General features: G+C 37.9%; 1 protein-coding gene across 2 annotated transcripts in view; it reads right to left on the bottom strand.

The window, feature by feature from the left end:
* pard3ba (par-3 family cell polarity regulator beta a) overlaps positions 1-12,608 on the bottom strand; it is a 427,783-nt gene that overhangs the window by 236,063 nt on the left and 179,112 nt on the right. For both annotated transcript variants that reach the window (XM_062060174.1, XM_062060183.1), the window contains 2 exons: positions 10,295-10,374; positions 1,461-1,505 (listed from right to left, as the gene is read on the bottom strand). In XM_062060174.1, coding sequence (XP_061916158.1) covers positions 1,461-1,505; positions 10,295-10,374 — 125 coding nt within the window. The remainder of the gene's footprint in view (positions 1-1,460; positions 1,506-10,294; positions 10,375-12,608) is intronic.

Raw genomic sequence — 12,608 nt, 5'->3', positions numbered from 1 at the left:
CTCCCCTAAAAAAATAAAAAAAATAAATATTGACTGTTGTTACCCAAAGTATATTAAGTGTGATTTTTCAGAAAAACAAATATATACAGTAGCACAAAAACAACCTGTCTCTGTGATCACTATAGGTGTATAAATATTAATATAGTGTTAAATAAAATCAGTCCCTTGGACACAAAACTGAAAATAATACAGCTCTCCAAAAAGTGCACTTCTGCTGCTATTGGAACATACTAACTACACACACAGGCAGACAGCTAACAAACAATCCAAGACGTCTAATAAAGTTCCAAAGCAGATTAATCCATTTAGGCTCTTTATTGTTGTTGATCTTGCTTTGTCTTTTCCTATCTTTACTTTTGTCTTGCACTGAACTGTTATTTTTTATTTTTTTTAAACTGAAATACACACAATGACAAATGTATAAGTTATGTGATTCAATCAACATACTGAAATGTAATACACAATATGTAAACATTAGCTTCACACAAATATACAGTACTATCATCAAACAAATACTTCTGAGTGTTGAAACTATTTCGATGGTGGAAATACACGACCGGCAGCCAATTTAAGTCCTCAAAACATCCATTGAAACAGTGCACAAAAATAGTTTTTCAATAAACATCTTAGTATCAAATTTAACCACTTTCCACCTCAATATTGAGTTACATAAACAAGTTAAACAGTTTACTTACAGACTTATCTTTTCCAAGGCTTGTAAGAGCTAACACAACTTGTCTACTTCTCAATTGTCTCATGAACTGAACTGACAGTCGCCAACCCGGAAGTGCCCAAACTAATGACGTGTAGTATTTTCATACCGCCACAAGGTGTCAGTAAGAGTCTACAATCAAATGGGCATAACATTGCCGTCCCACAGGGCATTTCCTGTGGGACGGGATTCGTTCCCAGGGATTCGAATAAATAACCAACTCTTTTTCTTTACTATAGTGGCCTCGATAACGGGAACCGGTTCTCAAAAAGGGATTCGAGTCCATGGAATCGGTTCTTTTCTTATCGAACAACCGGGAGAACCGGTTTCGAACATCATCCCTACCGATCACATCTCATTCAATCATGTACTCAATCATTTTTTGAGATCACCATTGAAAGGCCTTGGCCGATCCCGTACTTTGTCCAATTATAGCACATCTGTATTTCAAACTGAACCAAATCTATGATGAATCAGCACCCATTTGCTGACATTTAAAGTAAAAGTTAAAATGTTAAAGTACCAATGATAGTCACACACACACTAGATGTGGTGAAATTAACCTCTGCATTTGACCCATCCCCTTCTTCCACCCCCTGGGAGGTGAGGGGAGCAGTGAGCAGCAGCGGTGGCCGCGCTCGGGAATCAATTTTGGTGATTTATAAACCAAACTGAACAAAAGATTGCTTCGTCAGTCAGTAAATCAGTTCCGTATCGAGGAAGCTTGAAATGCAGTTGCAAGACTCACCATTTGTATGTCCGACCAGCGATCTCACGTTGCTCTCATCCGCCACTGCAACACAGGAAAAAGCATCTGTTAGTACCAAAAAGGACAAAAAGCTAATACAGGGACAAACAGTGATATTGTGATGATGGAAGGAGACAGGCACTGGGAGAAATAATACCAAAAAGTAAAAAAAAAAAAAAAAGGAGACTGCTGCCGCCCAGCCAAACACCTCATTTAGCTCAACATGATTGCAGCTGGCCGCCGCAGGCAGCACGCCGGGAGACAATAATAGGTTTTCATCAGGCTGCTCTTTCGCTTAAATAATCATTTTCATTTTTTATGAGGTCAATCTTCCCATATAGGGCAGACGAGTGAGGAACAAGACACACTGAAGAAGCTGCGATGACAGTGGGATTTGGCCATAGGGGTGGGGGCATACTGTAACTGGGGATGTATTCTGTTAAGATGTTATTGATACGGATACCAATATCGACATGCATCGGTACCCTTATCGGTACTGTATGCAATTGCTGGACAAATAATTTTTCATTAGCACAAGAGGTTGTCCACCAGCAACATCATGTAGCATCTCACAGCAGTCTTTTATTAACACCTGATTTTTAAGTCTTAAACAAGTCAACTATGTTTGCAGTGCAAAGTGCAATGCAGTTACAGTCGTGGTCAAAAGTTGACATACACTTGTAAAGAACATAATGTCATGGCTGTCTTGAGTTTCCAATCATTTCTACAACTCTTATTTTTTTGCGATAGAGTGATTGGAGCACATACTTGTTGGTCACAAATAAACATTCATGAAGTTTGGTTCTTTTATGAATTTATTATGGGTCTACTGAACATGTGACCAAATCTTATCGTTGTCCATGTGATCAGCAGCAAACTTTAGACATACAAGTATTATCAAGTAAAATCAACTAGCTGCATGGAGAAAAAAAAAATAACACAAATCTTCAGCTCTTTTTTGCAGTGTTTGCACCGCAAAAAATAATTATGCCAAAAGCCGGGATTTCAAATTTTATTTCTAGAAATGTCCCTAGTTTTAAGAGCTATTTACTTATTTTTAATGATTGACTTTATGTAATAATGTTTAATTCTAGCATAAATAATTTAATTTTGGCTATTATTGTTTAAAAAAAGTTACAATTTGGTTTTACCCACATAGACAACTTTGTTTAAAGATTTCTCTACATACTGATGTTTAAAAATTCTTGATTTCAGAATAAAATATGTATTTCTATCTTAAAATCCTGCTAATTTACCACTTGGCAATATTTAACATTTTATTTCTAGCATTTTCCTATTTACTTATTTTTAATGACTGACATTACACATAATCTTAATTCTAGCATGAATTATTATATTTTGTCTATTCTAGTTTACTATTAACTATTGAAATAATATATTTACGTTTTTTTCCACATAAAAACTGTTAAAAAATGATATCTTAAAAGTCCTGCTAATTTCTAGATACACAAATCTTAATATATGATGTCTTATCAAGTAAAATGAACTAACCGCATGGACAGATAATTTTACTATATTGTAGTTGTTTTTTTTACCTGAAATTTAATATTTCTATCTTATATTGTCAGCTCTTTTTTTTTGCAGTGTTTGCATCGCAAAAAATAATTTGCCACAAGCCGAGATTTAAAATGTAATTTAATCATTTTTAATTCTAGCATAAATAATTGCATTTTGGCTATTATTGTTTAAAAAAGTTACAATTCAGAAAACTATTCAAATTAAATATTTTGCTTTTCCCCACATAGAAAACTTTGTTTAAAGATTCTGCAACATACTGATGATGTTTAATAATGATTTATTTCAGAATAAAATATGTATTTCTATCTTAAAATCCTGCTAATTTCTAGACATACAAGTATTATCAAGTAAAATCAACTAGCTGCATGGAATTTTTTTTTTACTAAAATCTTTTTCGTATTTATTATATTTTGTCAGCTCTTTTTTGCAGTGTTTGCACCGCAAAAAAATAATTTGCCAGAAGCTGGGATTTCAAATTTAATTTCTAGAAATGTCTCCAGGTTTAAGCGCTATTTACTTATTTTTAATGATTGACTTTATCTAATAATCCTTAATTCTAGCATAAATAATTTTATTTTGGCTATTATTGTTTAAAAAAGTTTCAATTCAGAAAACTATTCAAATAAGATATTTTGGTTTTCCCCACCTAGAAAACTTTGTTTAAAAATTCTCCAACATACTGATAATGTTTAATAATTCTTGATTTCAGAATAAAATATGTATTTCTATCTTAAAATCCTGCTAAAATGCCACTTGGCAATATTTAACATTTTATTTCTAGCATTTTCCAATTTACTTATTTTTAATGATTGACTTTACACATAATCTTAATTCTAGCATGAATTATTATATTTTGTCTATTGTAGTTTAAAAATCGAGAAAATAACAATTGAAATAATATATTTAGGTTTTTTTCCACATACATTTTTTTTTTAAAATTATTTCTTAAAAGTCCTGCTAAATTCTAGATACACAAATCTTAATATAGGATGTCTTATCAAGTAAAATTAACTAACGGCATGGACAGATAATTTCACTATTTTTTAGTTGTTTTTTTGACCTGAAATCTAATATTTCTATCTTATATGGTCAGCTCTTTTTTTTTGCAGTGTTTGCATCGCAAAAAATAATTTGCCACAAGCCGGGATTTAAAATGTAATTTAATCATTTTTAATTCTAGCATAAATAATTGCATTTTGGCTATTATTGTTTAAAGAAGTTGCAATTCAGAAAACTATTCAAATTAAATATTTTGCTTTTCCCCACATAGAAAATTGTGTTTAAAGATTCTGCATATACCGATGATGTTTAATAATGATTTATTTCAGAATAAAATATGTATTTCTATCTTAAAATCCTGCTAATTTCTAGACATACAAGTATTATCAAGTAAAATCAACTAGCTGCATGGAATTTTTTTTTTACTAAAATCTTTTTCGTATTTATTATATTTTGTTAGCTCTTTTTTGCAGTGTTTGCACCGCAAAAAAATAATTTGCCAGAAGCTGGGATTTCAAATTTAATTTCTAGAAATGTCTCCAGTTTTAAGCGTTATTTACTTATTTTTAATGATTGACTTTATCTAATAATCCTTAATTCTAGCATAAATAATTTTATTTTGGCTATTATTGTTTAAAAAAGTTACAATTCAGAAAACTATTCAAATAAGATATTTTGGTTTTCCCCACATAGAAAACTTTGTTTAAAAATTCTCCAACATACTGATAATGTTTAATAATTCTTGATTTCAGAATAAAATATGTATTTCTATCTTAAAATCCTGCTAATTTGCCACTTGGCAATATTTAACATTTTATTTCTAGCATTTTCTTATTTACTTATTTTTAATGATTGACTTTACACATAATCTTAATTCTAGCATTAATTATTATATTTTGTCTATCCTAGTTTAAAAATCGAGAAAATAACTATTGAAATAATATATTTAGGGTTTTTTTTTCCACATAAAAAATTTTATATCTTAAAAGTCCTGCTAATTTCTAGATACACAAATCTTAATATAGGATGTCTTATCAAGTAAAATGAACTAACTGCATGGACAGATAATTTCACAATTTTTTAGTCGTTTTTTTTTACCTGAAATCTAATATTTCTGTCTTATATTGTCAGCTCTTTTTTTTTGCAGTGTTTGTATTGCTAAAAAATTATTTGCCACAAGCCGGGATTTACAATTTAATTGAATCATTTTTAATTCTATCATAAATAATTGCATTTTGGCTATTATTGTTTAAAAAAGTTACAATTCAGAAAACTATAAAATATGTTTTTTTATTTTAATCCTGCTAAGTATTATCAAGTAAAATCAACTAGCTGCATGGAAAAACTAAAATTTGTCAGCTCTTTTTTGCAGTGTGTGTATTATTTAAATAATTTTGCATAATAGGTAGGCGATGTTGACTTTAGGGTGGGATGGGGAGTCGTGTCTATTGGAGCCCAGAATTTGGCACAACACCCCTGGCCACATTGCAAAAAAACATCTTAGGCAGCACCATTAATGGCCTGTGCAGCTGAGGTGAGCAGGTTGTGTTAGGTATTCCACTACTCATCTTGCATGGTGTGTGCATCCTCATAAGTATGTACTTAAGCTCCAGTCAATAGACTGTTTGCTGAAGGTTTCCAAGGTCAACAGAGGGTGCTCACCTGCTTTGGTCAAGTGGCGTTTAATAAAAGCCGACCTGCACTGCGGCGGTGATAAAGCTCAGATACATGAGACTGTAAAGCCTGACACAAGGTGCACGCTCTGTTCACATCAGCGGCGGTATCAGACAGGACGCAATAGAGACCAATGGAAGTGGAGCGATAACACGGAGGAAATGTAAACAGATTGAGATGGGGGATGGCCGGCGATTGAGAAGAGAGGGCTGAGCGCGGCGAGCCCTCGGTGGGCCAGAACACAGGGAGTGCGGCCAGACCACCCTTGTCCATAATGAAAGCCAATCAGCTGGGATGGCAGAGGCGTTTGCTGCAGGAAGAAAGCCAATCCGCTGAACCTAATGAACCGGGATTGGAAATCAGAAGCAGGGGAGATAGAGACACAGAGACACGAGCAGATTTGTTGGCTTCCACACGGAGCCAGGCCTTTGTGCGAGGGGGGGGGGAAATAAATAAAATAAACATGGCTGAGACAAAAGGGAACATGCATTTAAGGGAAAAAAATTGTTAAAAACAAGAAGAAAAGCATCAAGAACAGTCGAGACACGCAGGGGACAAGAGCAGAGCAGGGGGTTCATTTCAGGTTAATACAAGGAAATAAGCCTTTCGCAACACACACAAACACACACATACTGGTTATCATTTGGAATGGGGACCAAGTTTTTGATCATCACTTGTGGGTACCACCCTTTCTACAGGTTTTGGAGGCATAAAAAAAATGAGGTAAAATGGCCACTGCCCAGTTAGCTCATACACGCCTTTAAATCTCTGGATTGATGAAGTAATGTGCTGATCATGCTTACTGGGGACCCTGGGGAAAAAGAGTTAAAGGCCTACTGAAATGAATTTTTATTATTTAAACGGGGATAGCAGATCCATTCTATGTGTCATACTTGATCATTTCGCGATATTGCCATATTTTTGCTGAAAGGATTTAGTAGAGAACATCGACGATAAATTTCGCAACTTTTGGTCGCTGATAAAAAAGCCTTGCCTGTACCGGAAGTAGCGTGACGTCGCAGGTTGAAGGGCTGCTCACATTTCCCCATTGTTTACACCAGCAGCGAGAGCGATTCGGACAGAGAAAGTGAAGATTACCCCATTAATTTGAGCGAGGATGAAAGATTTGTGGATGAGGAACGTGAGAGTGAAGGACTAGAGTGCAGAGCAGGACGTATATTTTTTCGCTCTGACCGTAACTTAGGTAAAAGGGCTCATTGGATTCCACACTTTCTCCTTTTTCTATTGTGGATCACGGATTTGTATATGAAACCACCTCGGATACTATATCCTCTTGAAAATGAGAGTCGAGAACGCGAAATGGACATTCACAGTGACTTTTATCTCCACGACAATACATCGGCGAAGCACTTTAGCTACGGAGCTAACGTGATAGCATCGTGCTTAAAAGCAGATAGAAACAAAAGAAATAAGCCCCTGACGGGAAGGATAGACAGAGAATCAACAATACTACTATCAGGAGACACCGAACCAAACACTGGACATGTAACTACACGGTTAATGCTGTGCCGCCTGTCGAAGCCTAGCAATGCTGTTGCTAACAACGCCATTGAAGCTAACTTAGCTATGGGACCTCGTCAGAGCTATGATAAAAACATTAGCTATCCACCTACGCCAGCCAGCCCTCATCTGCTCATCAACACCCGTGCTCACCTACGTTCCAGCGATCGACGACGCGACGAAGGACTTCACCCGATCATCGATGCGGTCGGCGGCTAGCGTCAGATAGCGCGTCTTCTATCCGAGTCAAAGTCCTCCTGGTTGTGTTGCTGCAGCCAGCCGCTAATACACCGATCCCACCTACAGCTTTCTTCTTTGCAGTCTCCATTGTTCATTAAACAAATTGCAAAAGATTCACCAACACAGATGTCCAGAATACTGTGGAATTTTGCGATGAAAACAGAGCTGTTTGTATTGGGATACAATGTGTCCAAATACTTCCGTTTCAACCATCGACGTCACGCGCAAACGTCATCATACATAGACGTTTTCAACCGGAAGTGTCGCGGGAAATTTAAAATTGCACTTTATAAGTTAACCCGGCCGTATTGGCATGTGTTGCAATGTTAAGATTTCATCATTGATATATAAACTATCAGACTGCGTGGTCGGTAGTAGTGGCTTTCAGTAGGCCTTTAATATGGTTCATGGGGACCAAATTTGAATAATTTTGCATAATTCACACAAATTTGTACGTGACTACTGAGGACCATTTAAAAAAAAAAAAGTTCAAATGAAATATGACATGATCCTCGGAATACAGCACTGCAGCTGTCCTCTTATAGGAAGTTTCACCACTTAAATCAGGGGTCTCAAACTCAATTTACCTGGGGGCCACTGGATGCAGAAACTGGGTGAGGCTGGGCCGCAAGAAAAGATTTCTCTAACACGCACTTTTTAATGAATTCACCCTCTTTGAATGGCTATCCCGCCCTAGCAACATTCTTGCCAACCCTCCCGATTTTTCCGGGAGACTCCCGAATTTCAGTGCCCCTCCCGACAATCTCCCGGGGCAACCGTTCCCCCGAATTTGTCACGATTTTCACCCGGACAATAATACTAAGGGCGTGCCTTGATAGCACTGTATGAGGCTTCTGCAGACACACGTAAGTGACTGCAAGACATACTTTATCAACAGCCATACATGTCACACTGAGGGTAGCCGTATAAACAACTTTATCACTGTTGCAAATATGCGCCACACTGTGAACCCACACCAAACAAGAATGACAAACACATTTCGGGAGAACATCCGCACCGTAACACAACATAAACACAACAGAACAAATACCCAGAACAGCTTGCAGCACTAACTCTTCCGGGCTGCAATATACACCCCCACTACCACCAAACCCCGCCCCCCAACCCCGCCCACCTCAACCGACGCCCGTAAGAGTTAGGGCTGCATGGGATTCTGGGTATTTGTTCTGTTGTGTTTATGTCTTGCAGTCACTTACGTGTGTGTACAGAAGTCAAATACAACATGTGACTGGGCTGGCACGCTGTTTGTACAGGTTGTAGAGGGCGCTAAAGGCAGTGACATCACGGGACGCCCTTAATATTGTTGTTTGGGTGAAGACATTCGAGAGAATGGTTACCCTGAAATTCGGGAGTCTCCCGGAAAAATTGGGAGGGTTGGCAAGTATGACGCTGTCAAGCGCCATTCGTTTAAAACTCACAAGCCGCACCAACATTACATTTTCCTATTAAGGTGCGGGCCGCAAAATAACGTCTCGCGGGGCCGCAATTGGCCCGCGGGCAGCGTGTCTGAGACCCCTGACTTAAATGTACCAGCTACAGCCCGAGGAGGGGGCTGCTGTGCAAATGTCTCACATTCAAACTAACCAGTAAACATGTTTTATGGGCCAAAGCTTAAAAATCACTTAGGCATATTCAGAATGGATCTGACTATCATTTGAAAAGGGTTCCCTTTAGGGCAGTGGTCCCCAACCTTTTTGTAGCTGCGGACCGGTCAACGCTTGAAAACAGGGGGGGGGGTGGATTTTTATTTATTTATTTAAAATAAATAAATAAATACAATCAGGTGTGCTTACAGACTGTATCTCTGCAGACTGTATTGATCTATATTGATATATAATGTATATATTGTGTTTTTTATGTAGATTTAATAAAAAAGAAAAAATACTTTTTTTATTTACACTACCGTTCAAAAGTTTGGGGTCACCCAAACAATTTTGTGGAATAGCCTTCATTCCTAAGAACAAGAATAGACTGTCGAGTTTCAGATGAAAGTTCTCTTTTTCTGGCCATTTTGAGCGTTTAATTGACCCCACAAATGTGATGCTCCAGAAACTCAATCTGCTCAAAGGAAGGTCAGTTTTGTAGCTTCTGTAACGAGCTAAACTGTTTTCACATGTGTGAACATGATTGCACAAGGGTTTTCTAATCATCAATTAGCCTTCTGAGCCAATGAGTAAACACATTGTACCATTAGAACACTGGAGTGATAGTTGCTGGAAATGGGCCTCTATACACCTATGTAGATATTGCACCAAAAACCAGACATTTGCAGCTAGAATAGTCATTTACCACAATAGCAATGTATAGAGTGTATTTCTTTAAAGTTAAGACTAGTTTAAAGTTATCTTCATTGAAAAGTACAGTGCTTTTCCTTCAAAAATAAGGACATTTCAATGTGACCCCAAACTTTTGAACGGTAGTGTATTTATTTTTTTTTAAATTTCTTGTGCGGCCCGGTACCAATCGGTCCGCGGACCGGTGGTTGGGGACCACTGCTTTAGGGGACCTGTTGTTTTGACCCCATACCGTCAGAGGTCCCCTAAAGGTGACTGTGTAAACAGAGCGCTGTCCACATTAAGTAAGCATTGCCAGAACACACACACACACGCACACACGCACACACACACGCACACAAACACAAAACAGATTGGAAACCCTGCGCCTTCTATTCATGTGCGTGCACAAACACCCTGAGTGTTCATCAGGTTTGCTGGAAAGCCTCTGGGTTTAGCAGTTCAGGAGGTCAGACCTCCCCAGGTAGGGGATAATAGGAGGCGTCTGCTTTGCCCAACAAAGACGTGCACTTGATAAGGATTGTGACCGCAGGTGTGTGAGCTCACCCAGATCCATGCTTTTGGACGCCCTGCTGCGGGGCACGTCGTCGTCGTGGTTGTACACCTGGCTGTCCGTCGGACCCTTCCTGCAAAATAGGTGAGCGTACACAACTTTCTTACAGAGGAAATTGGACAAGTAACATGTACAAAACATTCCATTATGAAACAAGTAAAACATTGCATGTCGTGTCCACTAAAAAGGCATTCAGGTTGATGCTTCCCAGTTTTTTCCTCAGCAACTACAGATAAGGCTGCTATTGGCCCTCTATGCTACTATTTTTCAACCTTTTCTGAGCCAAGGCACATTGTTGTCATTGAAAAAATCTCAAGGCACACCACCAGCAGAAAACATAAAAAAATGAAACTCAGCAGCCGATATTGACAAAAAAAAGTCGTTCTCGCAATTGTTGGATATTAATTCAAACCATAACCAACCATGCATCACTATAACTCTTGTCTCAAAGTAGGTTGTGGAGGGGGGCATGGCCTGCGGCGGAACGGGGTGTGCCAGGACCGGCCTTGAAGACAGCGACAGGTGCGTAGATGGCCCAGGTGGGTCTTGTTATCTAATCACCTGTCACCTTTATTAGCAGCAGCCGGAATGAGACACGTTGTTGGAGCTGGAGGGAGAGCGAGAGAGACACGGACACGAAACGACAGATTGCTGGAAAGCAAAACCCCTGCACTAATTTATGCAAATCAAACAGTGTTGTAACCCTGATGCAAGCTTTCGTGGCAGTGTTTGGTGGTCTGGGGAACCCACTGGAGGGTAACCTCCACATAGGTGTACTGTCACCACCTGTCACATCACGCCGTGACTTATTTTGAGTTTTTTGCTGTTTTCCTGTGTGTAGTGTTTTAGTTCTTGTCTTGCACTCCTATTTTGTTGTTGATTGTCATGTACGGATGTACTTAGTGGACGCCGTCTGCTGCTCCACACTCTGTAAGTCTTTGCTGTCGTCCAGCATTCCGTTTTGGTCTACTTTGCAGCCAGTTCAGTTTTAGCTTTGTTTTGCGTAGCCCTCCCTAAGCTTCAATGCCTTTTCTTAGCGGCACTTACCTTTTGTTTATTTTTGGTTTAAGCATTAGATACCTTTTTACCCGCACACTGCCTCCCACATATTGTGATAGCGACAAACCATGTTCTCGACATCTACAAAGCTATTAGCTACCTGCTGCCACCTACTGATATGCAAGAGTATTACACGGACAGCACCGACACTCAACAACGGCAGATTTGCGGATTATAATTACTGGTTGGCAAAAAATATTTTTAACCCAATTAGGTGAAATTACATAATCTCCTACGGCACACCAGACAATATGTCACGGTACACTAGTGGTTGAAAAACACTGCTCTATGCAACACACATCAACTAACAGGGCGGCACCTCCTTGACAAAAATAATCCTAATATATCTACACCCATCAAGTTATCTCAAAACAACCTTTGATTTGATATATCTTTTAGAAACAAAACAATATTTGGTGCTTATTGGAGGATATTTAGATGTTAACTGGTTGTCAAACTTTGCACATGTGAACACGTTGCAACATCGGAGAGTAAGTGTATTAGAGATGTTTTGATGCGAGCCGATATAATCCGATATTAGTTTTTTGGGTGATATTGGACGGATTTCCAAAAAAGGATCAGGACACCCCTAGAAAAAAGTGCTATTGCAATGAGAAGGAAAAAAGAATGTTTTTAAACTGTCTCTCACAACACAGCAGCTTAATTGTAAAGCATGTGTCATTAATTATCAATGCTAGGCTTGTGTGTGATTTTAAGGAAAACTGTACACGTATTTTTTTTTTTTTTAAATATATTCTAAATCATACACTGCAAAAACTGAAATCTAAGTAAGATTAGATATCTCAAATAAGGGTGATATTTGCTTATTTTCTGTCTGATAAGATCATTCTTCTCACTAAGCAGGTTTTATGTTAAGTGTTTTGGTCCTAAATGATCTCAGTAAGATATTACAGCTTGTTGCTGAGATTTGATGACCTATATTGAGTAAAACATGCTTGAAACTAGAATATCAACTGTTGCAAAGCTGTGTCATCAACACTCACAAGTATAAAACTACTTTTTTAAAGTAATAATTTCTTATTTCAATCATGAACAAAAAAATCATGACTTTGACACAATTGTGTCTCATAATTAAAACAGATGACAGCCAAATGCACTTTGCTGTTTTATTTTCAATGAAACAATAGAAAATACGTACTCATATAGTAGTACAGTTGGCACAGTACAGTAAACGGACAGTTAATATTTAAACATTTCACATGTGACATTTCAAACTATTTTGAACAG

This window comes from Entelurus aequoreus, linkage group LG01 (assembly GCF_033978785.1).
Source record: "Entelurus aequoreus isolate RoL-2023_Sb linkage group LG01, RoL_Eaeq_v1.1, whole genome shotgun sequence".
NCBI classification, from domain to species: Eukaryota; Metazoa; Chordata; class Actinopteri; order Syngnathiformes; family Syngnathidae; genus Entelurus; species Entelurus aequoreus.
The sequence above is the reverse complement of the archived record's forward strand: the minus strand, read 5'-3'. Positions and strand labels throughout refer to the sequence as shown.